General features: G+C 36.7%; 1 protein-coding gene across 1 annotated transcript; it reads left to right on the plus strand.

Moving 5' to 3' along the window:
• Positions 1–316: 316 nt before the first annotated feature.
• Positions 317–15,655, plus strand: LOC107020407. Its single transcript, XM_015220755.2, has 10 exons — positions 317–703; positions 2,674–2,827; positions 3,184–3,358; positions 4,084–4,199; positions 5,444–5,503; positions 7,842–7,974; positions 11,312–11,378; positions 12,168–12,239; positions 12,341–12,406; positions 15,291–15,655. Exons 1-10 carry the CDS (start codon positions 458–460, stop codon positions 15,423–15,425), a joined length of 1,224 nt encoding a protein of 407 aa, XP_015076241.1. The 5' UTR covers positions 317–457; the 3' UTR covers positions 15,426–15,655.
• Positions 15,656–16,083: the final 428 nt, after the last annotated feature.

The following is a 16,083-nucleotide window of genomic DNA, read 5'->3' on the forward strand; positions in this document are numbered from 1 at the left end:
AAACCAAATTAACCATGCACATGACTTCACAAATTACATTATGCTAAAAAACAAACACTTTTATATTGTAAAATAACCAAGTGTTTGAGACAACTAGAAATAAAGTAGGAAATCAAACTCTAAGTCAAGGACATTATATTCAAAATGGTATAAATATAAATATATAATTTACTATCAGGTTATCGGTTAACCCATTAAAAAAACCCTCAAACTATTAAAAATCGATAACAAAAACGATCAAAACTGCTAAACAAATAACTTTTTTCGATTCGATTTTAAACAGCTCTACAATACAATACATACATAATACCTAAACCATCCAAACAAGGTGCCAAGGCATTCAAAAATGAAACGAGGGTCTACTTCGGCGTCGGCACTTTGAGTACTGTATACGACATTCATTCTTTCGCCGGCAAACAATCCGATTTCGCCCTTGCGATTGTGAAACACGGGCACAATGCCCATTGTTGAGCCGATGAACGGCGACGGCAGCGCAAGAGTCGTAGTCAACGATGTTGAAGACGCTAGTATAGTGGAATTGGTTGGACCGTCTTCCATTGATTCTCCCTCTTTTCGGACTTCTGATACTGCTGAATCTTCAATTTCCATTTCTGATGATCAAATTGCTCCTCTTTTGATCCAATCAGAGAGGCCCAAGATCAACATCTTCACCATTTCTTATCCCAGGGAAAAGCTCAATAAGGTAAACTCCAAATTATGTTTGTTTTGATTTCCATTTATTAGTTAGATGACTAGTCAAAATGCACTCTTATATATCTAATTCTCTGTACGATGAATAGTTCCATTCAATAATTAAGACTCCACAGGGATCTTAGTAGCTCTGTTGTACTGAACTTTCACGTTGTTTGGTGAGGGTTCAAGTCCGCAACCTTGTCATCCCCTTCCCGGCTTCCCCATTTTCCCTTAAGAAATATAAAATAAAATAATATGTACTCCTACAGCTAGAAAGAATAATGTGGTTAGTGTACAAGGATAAAGAATCTTCTTTTAAAAAAAATGAGTTAAGGGAAGGGAAAATAGGAGAGGGGATTACAAGATGTGGAATCAAACCTCATCAACAAGGTGAAAGTTCAGGTAGCCAACCAACCGAGCTACTAAGATCGCCTGAATCCTTCAGCTTTTTTGAATGAAAGTTCAATTTTTTTTTTGAAAAAAAAGAACTAACATATGATACTATGTCTATGTGTAATACCACTTCTGTCTCTTCTGCTTCCATTTTAGTGCTGGCTAACATTCTATTTCTCCCTGGAGTTCAACTTAAGTATGCATATTGTATTATGTCTATCTGTTTTGCTGATTCCGTCTCTTCTGCTTCCATTTTAGTGCTGGCAAACATTCCATTTCTCTCTGGAGTTGAACTTAAATTACATAATAATAAATTACAATATTTTACGAGTAGAAGTGGTTAGAAAATATTTTGAAATCGTCGTAGTAAAAGAAATTGTTTTGCCTTCAGAATAATAACAGTGTCATATCAAATGGTTCAAAGGGAGTATGGCATACTTGTTTCCCTTTTGAAGAAGCTGCATTAACTTATCCAGAAAGAAAAAAAGAAAAAGTTTGATAGTACGTTTGAAATTTTCTGCAAAAGGTAGTGCTATTTATTTATTTAAAATACATGACATGCGGGATATAGATGTACACTCAGTCAACAATTAAGCATTCTCACATGCTATAACCTTACTTTGGTTTTTTAGTAACGAACATTTGTTTTGATGTGATATTTTCTTTTCCATTAGTTTCCCAAATATGATGAGACTCTAGAATTATAGTTAGATCCTCTAGTCACAAAGGAAAACAAGGAGAAGAGAGAGGAAACAAGAGTTCTTTCTTGAAAATCCCCAATCTTGGAACAGTTGAGGTGCATTTAGAACATACGACTATTTCTGGTGGTCAGATGATGAGAAAGGTTTTGATACAGTTAAGTCCAGGAATGTAACACAATTTCTTCTATACATGTTTTTTTTTCTAACTATATCCTAATATATCTACAAAATGTTTTCTACTATGGCATGTTGTACTTTCTAATAGTATCAATTTATTTCCGTTGCCTCGATATCATGTTATTTTTGGTTGCTACTACTCTCGTCTACATTATTGTCAGCATTGGTTGCTTTGCTATTGTATTTCCTTTCATATACTTGATTTTTATATACTTTACCTGAGCCATGGGTCTATTGGAAACGGTCTCTCTACCTTTACAGGGCAGGGGTAAGCCTGTGTAGGACCACCCTCCCCAGACACCACTTGTGGGATACACTGGGTTTGTTGTTGTTGTAGTGAACATGCATCTATCAGAATACTGAACTTGTTCTTCTTTAGGTTCTAGGGTTGACCTTTCTCTAGGCAGCATCTAGTCCTGGTATTAGTATATAGACATCAATTCTATTACGTAATGTGTTATCTTAAAGGAAGGAATGATCATAGTATATTTTCTCGCTTAGTTGGGTTATCTATTTCTTTTTTACAGAACATATACTTTAGGTAAGCACAAAAATGCGTACCTATTATATTTCCCTGCTGTATTTGATATTCTTGATTTTGGGAAAATTCTCTGCTCTCATAAGCTATTTAACTGTTTATGGTATTGTGATCTAAATCAAAATAATTCTTCTACTTTTTCATGCTTAATTAGGTTTTGATACCTTGCAGGATGAAGTTATAAGAGTAGTTGAAACCGACAAATCACCCTTTCTGCAGCTTATTTTCTGGCTCTGGAGTGGATCGAGATACTCTGGTCTGCTATGCGTAGTCGTGTCATGTACTATCTACTCCATGATGGAAATTGTTTCAGATGTTTTTACTGGTCAGTAACATATAAAACTTTTGGACCCTTACAAATTTTAGCTCGTTATCGCTTCATATTCCACGGACCTGTGGATCCTTTGGCATTTTTTTTTACTTTTGAGTAGTGTAATAAGGTTTAACAGCAGTTTATGATTTTGACCTATTGCTGTATGCTTTTGGTTCTGCCTTTGATTAGGAAATTGCCATGCAACTTTTGATTTTCATAGAAGTTCATTGAGTAAGGTTTTGATGGTATTATTGTACATGTCCATATATTGTGTATGTAGATGCATACTTCAAGATGTATCTAATGTTCTATGATTGAACTTCATCTGTGATACTAATATTTCTTTTCGTCTTTTTCTAAAATGGCAGCTCAATCAGTACCTCTTTTTGAAATAGCCTTTGCAAGATGTACAGTAGTCCTAATTCTTTCCTTTGTGTGGATAAGGAAAAGTGGTCAACCAATATTTGGACCAACAAGTGCCAGGAAACTTTTGGTCTTAAGAGCTGTCAGTGGATGCATCTCCTTGCTGAGTTTCATCTACAGGTAAGAAAACCTAAGCCCCTCAATCCACCTTCCAGATGGACCATGTCAGTCTAATTAATAAATTTAGAGGAGTATTTACTCCGGTTCGCAAGAGACAATCTTTCAACATTTAGGATATATGAAATGAAATCTTCATGATTTTTTCACTTTTACTTTTGTTCTTATCTGGGTTCACACTATTTGAGGGTTTGAATGACTTTGCTTCATCTTGCTGACCTGAAACAGTTGTTTACAATTTCGAAGATAGTTAGAGAAGACACAATATATATCTCATCTGCCATCCCTATACTGTTAAACTAACTTTGGAAGTTTTAATTGAATAATTCAATAATTAATCACAATGTTGAAAATGAAATGAACACCTATATCAATTGAGAATAACAAGTAGCATATAAAAGTGAATGAATTGTGTTATACATCTGATTTAATAGTGTACAATGTACATAAGAAGTAGCACATAACCGTAGACAAAATTTAATGGGAACTAACAAGTTGGAAGGAGGAGAAAAAGGCAGTTATATCAATATAACACGTAAATGGATGTCCACAGTTCAAATTTCCCTTCATTTTCTTTATGACTGAGTGCCACTGCTATAATCAATCTATTTTACATTGATTATTTCGTTTTCCTATTCATGATACAGCCCCTTCACTGACCCTGTAAAATATGATTTTATTAACATGATTTTACTAGTAACCATGAAACAGTCAATTTTATTTTCCAGCATCCAGCGGCTACCTGTGTCTCAGGCTATCATATTGAACTTTACTGTGCCAATTATGGCTTCAACTGTGGCTAGAGTCACATTGCATGAGAAACTAAAAATTGCAGAAATTGGAGGTATGGTCGTATGCAGAACTGATAGAAGTCCTAGCTGATCTTTTATTTTTTTTATCATTTAAACCTGCATGGTGTGTGCATAGTTTGCTGTTCCAACTTGATTGTGGTGTTTGGATCAGATAACAAGACTTTATTTCTTTCATGTCTGGGCTTTAGGGGCTCACAGATAGTTGAAAGTCTGAATGTTTTCTCATCCTCTGTGAAACTGAGAGAATTGTGAATGTACATCTTGTTCTTGCACCCACACGTTACTGTAAATTGGTTGGAACTTCTGGTCCTTCTCTTCTCCTCCTTCTTGTGGAGTGCCCCTCGGCATGCGGTGTAGGTGCTTGAAAATCTGAATTATCTTAACTTTTAAAACTGAAAGATAAATAGGAGATAATGCACTTTTCTTGCATTTACCATGACAACATTGCAAATCCATTACAATGTCTGGTCCTTTCATATATATTATCTCTGACAGCACAGCCTGCTTTTTTTTTTGGGTGTGTTGAAGACATAATTTTAGTAACTAAAAATGATTTCTCTAACAACTTAAGGTTTTAGATGAGATGGTTGCACATTTCAATCTCGTATTGAAGGAGTCAGAGGTCCTGAGCTCAAACCTCACCCCACCCATTATTAAAAAAGAAGCTTCACGTGTTTTCCTCATAAAAAATAATCAAGTTCATACATGAGGGAGCGTGCTGAGGACATAAATAAGTAATTAAAAGTTTTCTCTTTATAACAATTTAAGTTTTTAGATAAGACGGTCACACTTCAACAGGTTGCAAAGGTGGGGTTATAGATGCTTGAAAGTCTGAAGTTTCTCTTAGTGCCTACAAATTAAATGATAGAGGGGCAGATTGTATTGATCTTGCATTCATTCGTTCCATTTAATATGTGCTGCCTAGCTTAAGGAATCAGGATATCTACTTCCAGTTTGCCTAAAGTTGAGAGATGCTTTTAATTTTCCAATCTTTACAACTTCTCTAATCCAGTGCTGCTCTACACTGACTAGTGGTTATTTCACTATTAATGGCAAAACTATACAAGCCAGGGAACTCTTCTCTAAGAGGAGCATATATCTAATGGAGTTTATATCAGTCATGATTTATATGCTTCTAAAGGACCCTTAATTAACTGAGAAATCCGCTGTCCTATAAGAAATTCGTTTTTATTTTTGTTGTTTCTAGGGTAGGTTTCTAAATTTCCTATCGCTTATTCTTTTGTTGGTATTCTTTATCACTATTGTCTTATTGCAGGTTTAGCTAGCAGTTTCTTTGGTGTGCTGTTTATTTTTCAACCAATGGTCAGAACACAAGGTACAAAAGTTAATACCAAAACGTAACTGATTTTGAGCTAAGATTTTTTTTTTCTTTGGAGAGTTGGTACCAACTATCAAACTATTTAGAACTAAGTGATTTTCTGTAGATTTAAACAAAATAAGACAACATTTTGATACAAATCAAATTTAAATTTTGACGTCAAATTTTCAACACACCAAGTGTAACCCCACAAGTGGTAGTTTTGGGGAGAGTAGAGTGTACGCAAACCTTACACCTACCTCGTGGTCGTGGAGGTAGAGAGACTATCTCTGAAAAATCCCAGGCTCAAGTGTGGCAAATAAAAGTAGTTTTTTAAAGGCAAAACTGTAGTGAAGAAAACATGGTAAAGCAATGCAGAATATACATGAAAGGAATAGTAACAACAAAAGATGTGATAATGGAAGCACAATAAATAGCAGATGGCAATAGATATGAAAGGCAAGAAACTACAAGAATAAAACTAGTACTACGACAGGCACCACCCAGCCTAAGCCTGTCAAAAAGTAAGCTAACGCTCCAGTTCCTGCTAAGCTTCTACCTCGATACACGACCTCCATACTGAACTATTTAAGGTCATGTCCTTGGTAAGCTGAAGCTGCATGTCTTGTCTAATCGCCTCTTCTCAATACTTATTCGGGTTACCTCTACCTCTCGTACCCACTTTATTCAACCTCTCACACCTTTTCATTGGCGAATCTACACATCTCTTTTTCACATGCTCAAACTATCTCAGCCTTGTATTTCTCATTTGTCCGCCTTAGAGGCTGTTTCCACCTTGTTCTAGATATTCTCATTCCTAGTCTTACCACTCCTTGTATGTCTACACATTCATCTCAACATTCTCATTTTTCGCAACTTGCATCTTCTGAACATGAGAGTTTTGCACTAGCAAGCACTCCGCTCGTACAACAAAGTATGTCTAACCACCACGCTGTAGAACTTACCTTTAAGTTTAGGTGATATCTTTACATCACACAAGGCTTTGGAGGCAAGCCTTCATTACATCTACGTTGTCACCAATATGATATGTAACATCATCATCGATCTCCCCATTGCCTTAGATTAAGGACCTAAGATGCTGAAAACTCTCTCTTGGGGATAGCTTATGTGTCCATTCTTACTTCCACGCTTGCTTAATACACTGCGTCACTGAATTTGCACCCCAAATATTTTGTTTTGGCCTTGCTCAACCTGAAACTATTGAACACTAAAGTTTGTCTCCACACCACCAACCAACATTAATTCCACTGCAAGTCTCATGATTCAGGTACTATGTAAATAACATACACCATTACACCTCATCTTGAATATACCACATCAATTTATCCATCACCAAGGAAAATTGGAACGAGCTAAACTCTAATCCTTGGTACAACCTCATCTTGACTGGAAAATGCTCCAAGTCTCCTCCTACTGTTCTTATCTAAGTGTTGACTCCATCGTACATGTCCTTTTTCTCCCTAATATAAGCCACCGATTCACCTCTATCCTCTGGCATCTCCAGAGGACTTCCTCTGGGACTTTGTCGTAGGTAAGGTCAGTTAACATCATATGTAATTAGCTTTTATAGTCTTATGCTGTTAAATAATTGGTGATTGTGTTACTTCTAAATTTGACAGTGCAGATATATTTTCACCATGCACATTTATGTGCAAACCCGACTAGAGTCCTAGTGCCCCCTGAATGTCTCACTCTCTTGTTACCTATCAGTTGAATGTGCAGTGTAGTGTGATAGCTATTCTATGATCTCTTCTCATCCCAGAAAGAGTTTCCCTAAAGAAATCCTTGTACCTTCCCATCATCAGAATCTGACTTACATTAAGACTATCCACTTTTGGACCTTGTTAACATCTTTGTACTTACAATTGTTTGTTTCGGAGTGGTTCATCTCCAGCTCATTCTTCCATTCTCAGTAGTATCTTAAAAATAGTTTTTCCTTTATTAGCTCTACCTGAAAGTGTTTTCTTACCCAGGACGTAGTTTATTTACTTGTACTTGCTCATCTTAAAGGCCCTCTTACAAGAATTGTACATTTTTCATATGAAATATAGAAAAATCACTTGATTTTATAGTCTTTTACATTTTAAATTATTTTAAGCAATTAAATCAGTTAAGCTTGCTGGAGCTAGTAGTCAGTTGATAGCCCTTTATCTAAATTGAGGTAAGGGCCTGGATTTATTACATGTTTATAGGAGAATTGAACTGCTCCCACTAGGACAGGATAAATTGCACCTTATGTTTGGAAAGATTGATCTGCTCAATAACCAAACACATACAATTTCATTTGGTTTGATATTTGAGTTCTCAAAGTATCAGCATGGAACTTTTTTTGCAGGAGTTTTCCCAAGTTCAATAGAAGTGAGTGAATCTCACATCTTAGCTGTTCTGATTGGCTTATTTTCATCTGTTGCTAGTGGAGTCACCTACTGCCTTACGAGAGCAGGAGCCAAGGCAGCAGATCAACCTGTGTAAGATTGTTTACTTGCTACTCTCATCTTAGGGATTGTCACGCCCCGAGCTTCCCCCAAGACGCGGACAGGGAACCTAGGATCACAAGTGATCCCAAGCTAACCCTGCTGGCATGATCATGAGCATACTAAAGATAATAAACTGAATGCGAAAACTAAATCATAATTTAAACTGAAAAGATGGGGAATACAAATATTCTATAACTAAGATATTTGAAAACAATGAGTTTAATACAAAGGAAATATTAACTCAATACTAAGTTGAATCTAACTATGTCTGAAATAAGCCTCTAACTGACTAGAAATACTGAGACAAGCCCCAGCTAAGTCTAGCAAAAATTGAAACTAAAAGACTAAATACTGAAAAAAAAACTCATGACTATTGTCCTCGGAGAATGAGGACTCACCACTGAATCTGCTGAACTGAAGGTCGGAAAATCGATCTATGCGTAATCTGGAGTGCTGAGAACCTGAACCTACATCATGAGAAGATGTAGCGCACTTATACGTCAGTACTTGAAAGGTATTGAGCATGTAGGATAGAATAAAGCTGAAATAAAACATAAATGAACAAGCACAAAAGCAAGTATAATAATCTGAACTTGATATACTGATTTCTGAGCTAACAAGATGCAATGACCAATTTATAACATGCTGAAACCGAATGCTGAATATATTGATAAATGGTCAATGCAGAGAGTCTGACTGAACTGTAGGAGCTACTAATAACCTATAGTAAAACCACATGAACTAAATGTGGAGTCCGATATATATGCCCCATCGAGAGGACCTAATATACCCTACCAGAGGTATAAAGGCATGCTGGCGTGATCACTAAAGTGATTGCCCACAGAGGGATTTACAACCTACTTGACTAGTAGTTCTAGGACTAATTGGGTACGCTGAATCCTAGTCCAACTTGGTATGGGTTGAGCACCATGAGGTCTTAGGTTCAATCATAGCCATAGACAAAACAATAGGTGATTTCTTCCATCTGTTCCACCTTGGTGGACAGTGTTACCTAGTATCTGTGCTAGTGGGAGGTGACATATACCCTGTGGAATTAGTCGATGTGTGCGTAAGCTGGCTTGGACACCACGATTATTAAACAAAGATAGCACAAGGTAACTTTTCATAAACAGGGGAGTATAACTTACTTGCCCCTAAGAACTCATACTTATTTTCTGAACATTTTTTTGTCTTAAGAAGGCACGATTTTCAAAAAATGCATCGAAGGTAGGTACATCTCTAGCTGCCTCGTCTCAGCCTTCCCAAATAATTAAGCGACATCCAAAAGTGTCAATAATATCAATCTAACTATTCATAATTGAATTCTATCAATTTCTGTCCAAAACTATCTCAACATCACCCATCTAGGATTAAGGATTCATACATTAGCAACACACCATCCAAATCCCATCCCCTCATAAATCTAATTCATGTCCACCAACTCCAATACATATATTCAAGACGTTGGGTGGTGGTAGGGTGGGTGATGGTATTAGAACAATTATTTATTTTATTCGTTAACCCTTGGTTACTATCATCTTCTTCATAAACCTCACCTTTAGGGTTCAATATCATGTTGAAATCACAATTTTTACCCACATACTTTTAATGAACGTATTTAAGTACCATAATGGAAGCTCAAAGTATGAAATTACCTCTTTGAAGTAAAATCTTAACTTGGAAGAATGTTGGGTTTCTTGGTCAATCTTGAGATATATGATTCCATGGGATTCAGGTGTTATTACTTGTAATAAATGAGTGGAATATACTAAAAACCATCATATATAGCTCACCTTTGAAGTGATAATGGCTTGGCAAAGTCTCCTCCTCAAGATCTGTCAACAACATCTCCAAAACTCTTTATCTCCCCCCTAATTTTAACTTATATTTAGAGCTCAGACGGTCTCGTGCTGGGCATGACCCTATTACATGCGATCCTTTGGCCTTGCCTATCCTTGCGAGGTGAGGCCATTATGAAGCTGGATGATCTGTCCCAGTTTGATCGCAATGAGCATGAGGCACATGCTTTAGTATCTGGTCCTGGAGTTGAGCATGCGATAGCACTAGATTTTCATCCGGACTGAACCCCTTTTCCGCAACTCCAAGTCCCTCATGTGATAGGCGTGTCAGACATGTCCATGGCATGATCTGGGACTTCATCTTCTTTTATATTTTGATATTTTTAGTCATGTTGACACTTGAATACACTTCCCAAATTGTACTATACATATGTGACAATGTCCCAATGATCTCATTACCCTCAACTAGGTCTGTACACACCCTGGGATTACTTTCAAACTGCATCAGTGTTATCATAGGTGAAAAGCACAAAAAGCTCTAAGGTCCGTGAAGGCTTTAAGCGCAAATAAAGCGTGAGCTTTAATGAAAAAGGCGCAAAGGAAGAATAGAATACAAATATTATGTTTAGTCCAAGACTAATAATTATAAACATAAATGTCAAATATATGACCAAAGAAATTGAAATTTTTTATGATAAAGTGAAATATCAATTATTTAGGATCATTCTTCATAGCGAAGCTCATTGGCAAGGAAACGTTTGCCTTAGAACCTTGATGACGACACTGGAGCGCACATAAAGCGAGCGAAGTGCTCAACACGTTTCGTGCTTCGCTTTAGGGCTTAAGCGCGCCTTTTATAACACTGAACTGCATCAGGGTCGTACTTTGCCTTGACTAGTGTTAAAAGTTCACGGGGCTTCACACTTCTTTTACAGATAGAGTAGAATAATTTTGTTCTCTATATTCCCTAATTAGAAGGAAAAGGTATGTTAATTAGATTGTACTGTATGGATGAACATAGCCTTCAATTTCTGTTGTCAGTCGGTTTAGGGAATAGTTTCCTTTACAGATTTAAATCACGTAGAGGACATGAATACTGATCAATTACATACATGACATAAAAGGTTGTTAATATGTAAGACATTGTGGCTTATACAAGGACCGCCAACAAAGAAGAAATATACTCTCATTTGTAGTTTAATCACACCTGACCTTTGATGTAAACTCACAGTAAGTCAAGATTTCTCAAATGTTCTAGAGTACTGAAATAACTTGTAGAAAATAGAGTTTTTCCTTTCTGGCTTTGATCAGTCCGAATGCTTGATGCCAAAAGCTCAGATGTGTGGAGCTAGTTTCACAAGTTTTTCAAAGGTTTTTTTTAACTATTGTGATCATGTATAGTATGCAAAAGAACAATTTAGATGTCAAAAAACAATTTAGATGTCAAAAGTGTACAAGCTCCTTTGCTCTTCTTACATGACTTTTTGCTCCCCTAAAGTGCTTCTTAAGTAATAATCTTTTTCTTTCAGGCTTCCTGTGCTTTCGTTTGCTCTGCTTGCTAGTCCTGCTGCTGCAATATCTACTTTTGCCTTTGAAGTAAGATACTTTACATATCGTAGTTTGATAAATAAAGACGCAAATGCATATACTCCTGGTAGATAGATTATAACTAGTTCAGGTTTCATATGGTATTTGCTGCGATAAATATTCATTTAAACATTCACAGAAGCTTACTATGGTGTACATTGATGCTATTGTCGAGAATAATTCGGATATAATTGTACATTGGAAACTCTCCTCTCCATGGTGAATATAGTGATTCATTCTTCATTTTACCTTGTCCAGAAAATGGATGGTTTTCTTGAACATTCTAGAGCGGTAGTTTGAATTGCCTACAATTCTGTTTTTTTTTGGGGTAAAAAGGTTGTATTTAAGGGACACTTAATAGTTTGGCCAAACTAGTTTACAAAATAAGTAAAAGAATGGCCGAAGTATGAGCAACATATATACTGGTTATGTAGAGGTGTATATCATATGTAGAATATGTATACTTTCAGGATAAGTATACACAACCTATACATTGTGTACATATATTGTTAATTAGATCACACAAAGGCATGCCACTGCCTTTATGTTGAAGAGAGTAATTTTCAATTTTTCTTGTACTAGAAGAAGTGTGTTGAGTGAACTTGCAAGAAGAAAATAAAATGATTATATTCTAAGTTCAGGTTCAATAGCCACCTGTATCTCTCTGTACTTATGAGTTAAATTTGATTAGAGTTGTGTGTTCTTATTTTGTTAACCTTCTATTGGTGTAGTAGTTAAGTACCCTTTTCGACTTTTGGTTGATTCTTTTTCCTCATTGTCTTATTTTGTTGAATCCAGAACTTTGTACTCCCCAGTTTCTATTCTTTCCTTCTGATGGTTGTACTTGGTGTACTAGCTTTCTTTGCAGAGGTACTATTCTGAACTCTAATCTGGTCATGTGATCAATATCTAAATTCTGATTTCTTAGACCCATCCTCCAATTTGCGCTAATAACCCCTTACTCTCCACAGATAACTTTAGCACGTGGACTTCAGCTTGAGAAAACTAATAGAGTTGCCAATATCCAGTTTATTGAGGTATGTATCTTATCATGATCTTGTTGAGTTTCCTCTTCACCTCTTGTATGTTGAAGCTTTCTTACCTCTGATTTCCGATCTGCACAATAATTTGGACCAAGTGTAGTAGTAGTTGTTTTTGTATCTGCACAATTTGTTAGATGAAGATCAGGGTGTCGTGCTACCATGTTTGCTTGGTTTTTTCAGAATAATATTTATTAATAACGAGACTCATGGAGAATAGTGAAGCTTTCTTTAGGTTAGAGCTAGAATTAAGGCTCAAAAAGGTGATTGATAATCTAGTCAACAAACATCAGATGACATTTATAAAAAGGAGGCAGATTATGGATGATGTTCTTATTGCAAGTGAATGTGTAGATTCAAGATTGAAAGGGAGTGATCCTGGGGTGATGTGCAAGTTGGACATTGAAAAGGCATATGAGTTATGACCATGTAAATTGGATGTTCTTGCTGAACACTCTGAAACAAATGGGCTTTGGAGAAAGATGGTTGGGCTGGATTAGATTGTGTCAGCACTGTGAGATTTTCTATCCTTGTGAATGGTGAACCAGTTGGTTTCTTTCCTTCTGAAAGGGGAATTATAGAGGATGATCCTTTATCACCCTTCTTATTGGTCTCGGTAATGGATGGGTTTGATAGTCGATAAGGATAGCTATTCAGAACAGGTGGATCAAAGGTTTCCAGATAAATGGAAACAGTGGAGAAGTTAAGGAGATATGTCACTTGTTGTTTGCAGATGATACAGTCATCTTCTGTGAGCCTCGGGAGGAGCAGATAAGATTCATGATATTTTTATTGTTTTCTGAAGCTGCTGCAGGGTTAAAAGTTAACCGCGGAAAGAGCAACTTGTTCCTATCAAGGAAGTGGCCAACATTCAGAGGCTTGCAGAAATCTTGGTTGCGAAGTGGATAATATGCCCACTGTTTATCTAGGTATTCATTTGGGCAACAAACATAAGAATGTGAAGATATGGGACGACATTGAGGAGAAGACAGAAAAGAGATTGGCCAGGTGGAAGGCACAATATACTTCTTTAGGGGACAGACACATTCCATTATAACTCAGTCTATGATTCTCTTCTAACTTATGTAATGTCACCCTTTCCTTTACCTTCAAAGGTGTTAAAGAATCCGGACAGACTCAGGAGAGATTTCCTTTGGCACGGTCAAACGGGAGGTAGTTTTGAATAGCAAAAACAGGGGTGGTCTGGGCATCAGAGATCTGAGTAGGCCAAACAATTGTTTATTGATGAACTGGTGCAGATGCAATGAGGGAATAACACAGTGGAAGGACATGATCAAATGCAAATATGCTTAGGATGAAAATTGGTGTAACAATGCTAGTACTGATGCTTATGGAGTTGGGGTATGGAGATCTATTCAAAATCTGTGGGGTAAGCTAGAGTCTAACCTGCACATTAAGGTGGGAGATGGGAGGAGAAGTAGATTCCGGAGGTATACCTGGATTAAAAAAACTCCTCTGAAGGACTCTTTTCCTGATCTGTTCATACTATGCAACAGTCTTGAGGCAAGGATCAATGAATGTTAGACAACACAAGGATGGAACCTATCTTTTAGATGACTACTGAATGACTAGGAACTTAGGAAGAGAGATAAGCCAAATTACTAGAAGATGTTGGGTTTTTTACAGGCACCAACAGTGACTCTGATGCAGTGAGATGGTCACGCAATGAGAATAGGATCTTCACAGTTGGCAGTGCCTACAAGTGGGAGAGCAACCAGCACAACATCAGCAACCAATGTTTGTGGAAGAAGGCTTGGAGGAATTCAGGCACCAACAAAAGTCAAATTCACCTGGTTGGTTGTTAAAACACATTCTTAACACATGAAGTCCTGAAGAAATGAAGCATAGTTTCTTGGTGTTCACTATATGAGAAGACAGGAGAAACCAACAACCATCTGTTCTTGTACTGTAGCTTCACAACACAGATATGGGCCATGTTTCTTAACATATCAGAAACTAAGTAGACTATGCCTGAACACACTGCAGATTTATTGAGCTGCTGGACTACAGGAGGCAACAAAAGGCAGAAGACATGGCGGAGTTTAATCCCACATTGCATATGGTGGAGAGTTTGGAAGGAAAGGAATTGTACCGTATCTCTCTGTTTTTGGTGTAAAGAGATAAGAATAGAGGATTCAGATCAGTTTATAGAATTTTCAGGATCCTTTTAAGTATTACCTTCTTTTTTTTTTCTCCTTGAAGGTCCCCATCATCTCCTTATTGCTGAAGAATACAACATTACCAATCCCCCCAAAAACAATAATTTAAGTAAATAAGAATCTCCTCTCTAAAAGTTGTGATTTAAAATGAGGTGTTCATATAATTCAATATAGTGCGGAAGCAGGCAAAGGCTGGAATCTCACTGCACCATTATCAAAGAATTTCCATGTACTGCCTCAAAAAAGTCTGGCTCACACTTGAGGCAATGTTAGAGATGTAGTTAAGTTGATAAAACTATAATTTCTGTAAAAGCATAAGCTTGTAGATGATATGGTCACGTAATGCGACACTTTATTCAAACTCAAAGAACTCTAACTAGCAGTTATAACTGTTTGAATGGTTTATTCTTGGATTTTGTGTGTGGAATTCTTTGCAATTCAACTATGCACAGTGCTACATCACCTGAGACCTGTGAATGGAACTTGATTCACTGCAATTGCAAACTCATATTTCTCTGCCAGACTTACCATGCAATAAAGTTGAAAGTTCCGGTGTAATTTATTTTTATGCTCTGTAGGAAAATTAGTTTAATACCGTACATTAGAATTGGTGTGTCAAAGTCTGAGTTTTGCTTTCTGTTATCCTCTACATGTTGTGGGCCTCGTTGTGTTGTGCTGAATGATATTCTTTTGTATTTCAGGTTGCACTATCACAATTTCTTGGAATGGGCTCATCAAGAATCATTCCATCTTTTGGCAGATTAGTTGGATGTATAATTATCTTGATTTCAGCATGTTGTACCATGTATATTGGACCTGAGAAAGAGATTGAATGACAAAGTTGGCTATTCCCTTTTTTTTTTTGGCGAGCACCGAGCATGGTGTAACTACATGATTTTTTAATTTTATTTTTCCAATCTCCAACAACCATTTGTTTCCAATGCTTCAAGGGTTCTTTTCCTCTGCATGAGTTTAATGAATGCCTGTTTGTGCCATCATGAACTCGTCCAGTACTAATTATCTCAAATGTGAAATTTTGCCAGAGTTGCCATTTTTGGAAGTGTAATGCTTTTGGTCATCTTTTTATATATTCTTATAATAGCTTGATGTCACTGTATCAAAAAGTGGACTTTGAAAGTATCTATTTTTGTTAAATACATTTGGCTTATGAAAACATTTTAGCTTTCATCTGGGAAATCCCTTGTGTAAATTTCCACATTTGGGAACATGTCCACTGGTTGAAGAAGATCCATATGAAACATGGAGCTTTTCCTTTCACATATCTGGATAATCCACAAAATTAATTGATTCACGTAACATAATTAATTTAAAATTTACGAAGCTATTTTGGAAAGAACCACGTCCTTCCGAACAGACATTTCTTTTCCCAAAATACACCACGCCTGTTCCGAACAGTTGTCGGTTGTGAACATATGAGTTCGCACCTCTCATTCACTATAAATATAGAGGTTTCCTTTCAGTCTTCTCCATCAA

The sequence above is a fragment of the Solanum pennellii genome, chromosome 5 (genome assembly GCF_001406875.1).
Source record: "Solanum pennellii chromosome 5, SPENNV200".
Classification (NCBI taxonomy): domain Eukaryota; kingdom Viridiplantae; phylum Streptophyta; class Magnoliopsida; order Solanales; family Solanaceae; genus Solanum; species Solanum pennellii.

Coding starts and splice junctions, on each gene's coding strand:
- LOC107020407 (XM_015220755.2), top strand. CDS start 458: ATGCCCATTGTTGAGCCGATGAACGGCGACGGCAGCGCAAGAGTCGTA. Junction 11,379..12,167: donor TATCTACTTTTGCCTTTGAA/GTAAGATACTTT, acceptor TGTTGAATCCAG/AACTTTGTACTCCCCAGTTT. Junction 12,240..12,340: donor TACTAGCTTTCTTTGCAGAG/GTACTATTCTGA, acceptor TACTCTCCACAG/ATAACTTTAGCACGTGGACT.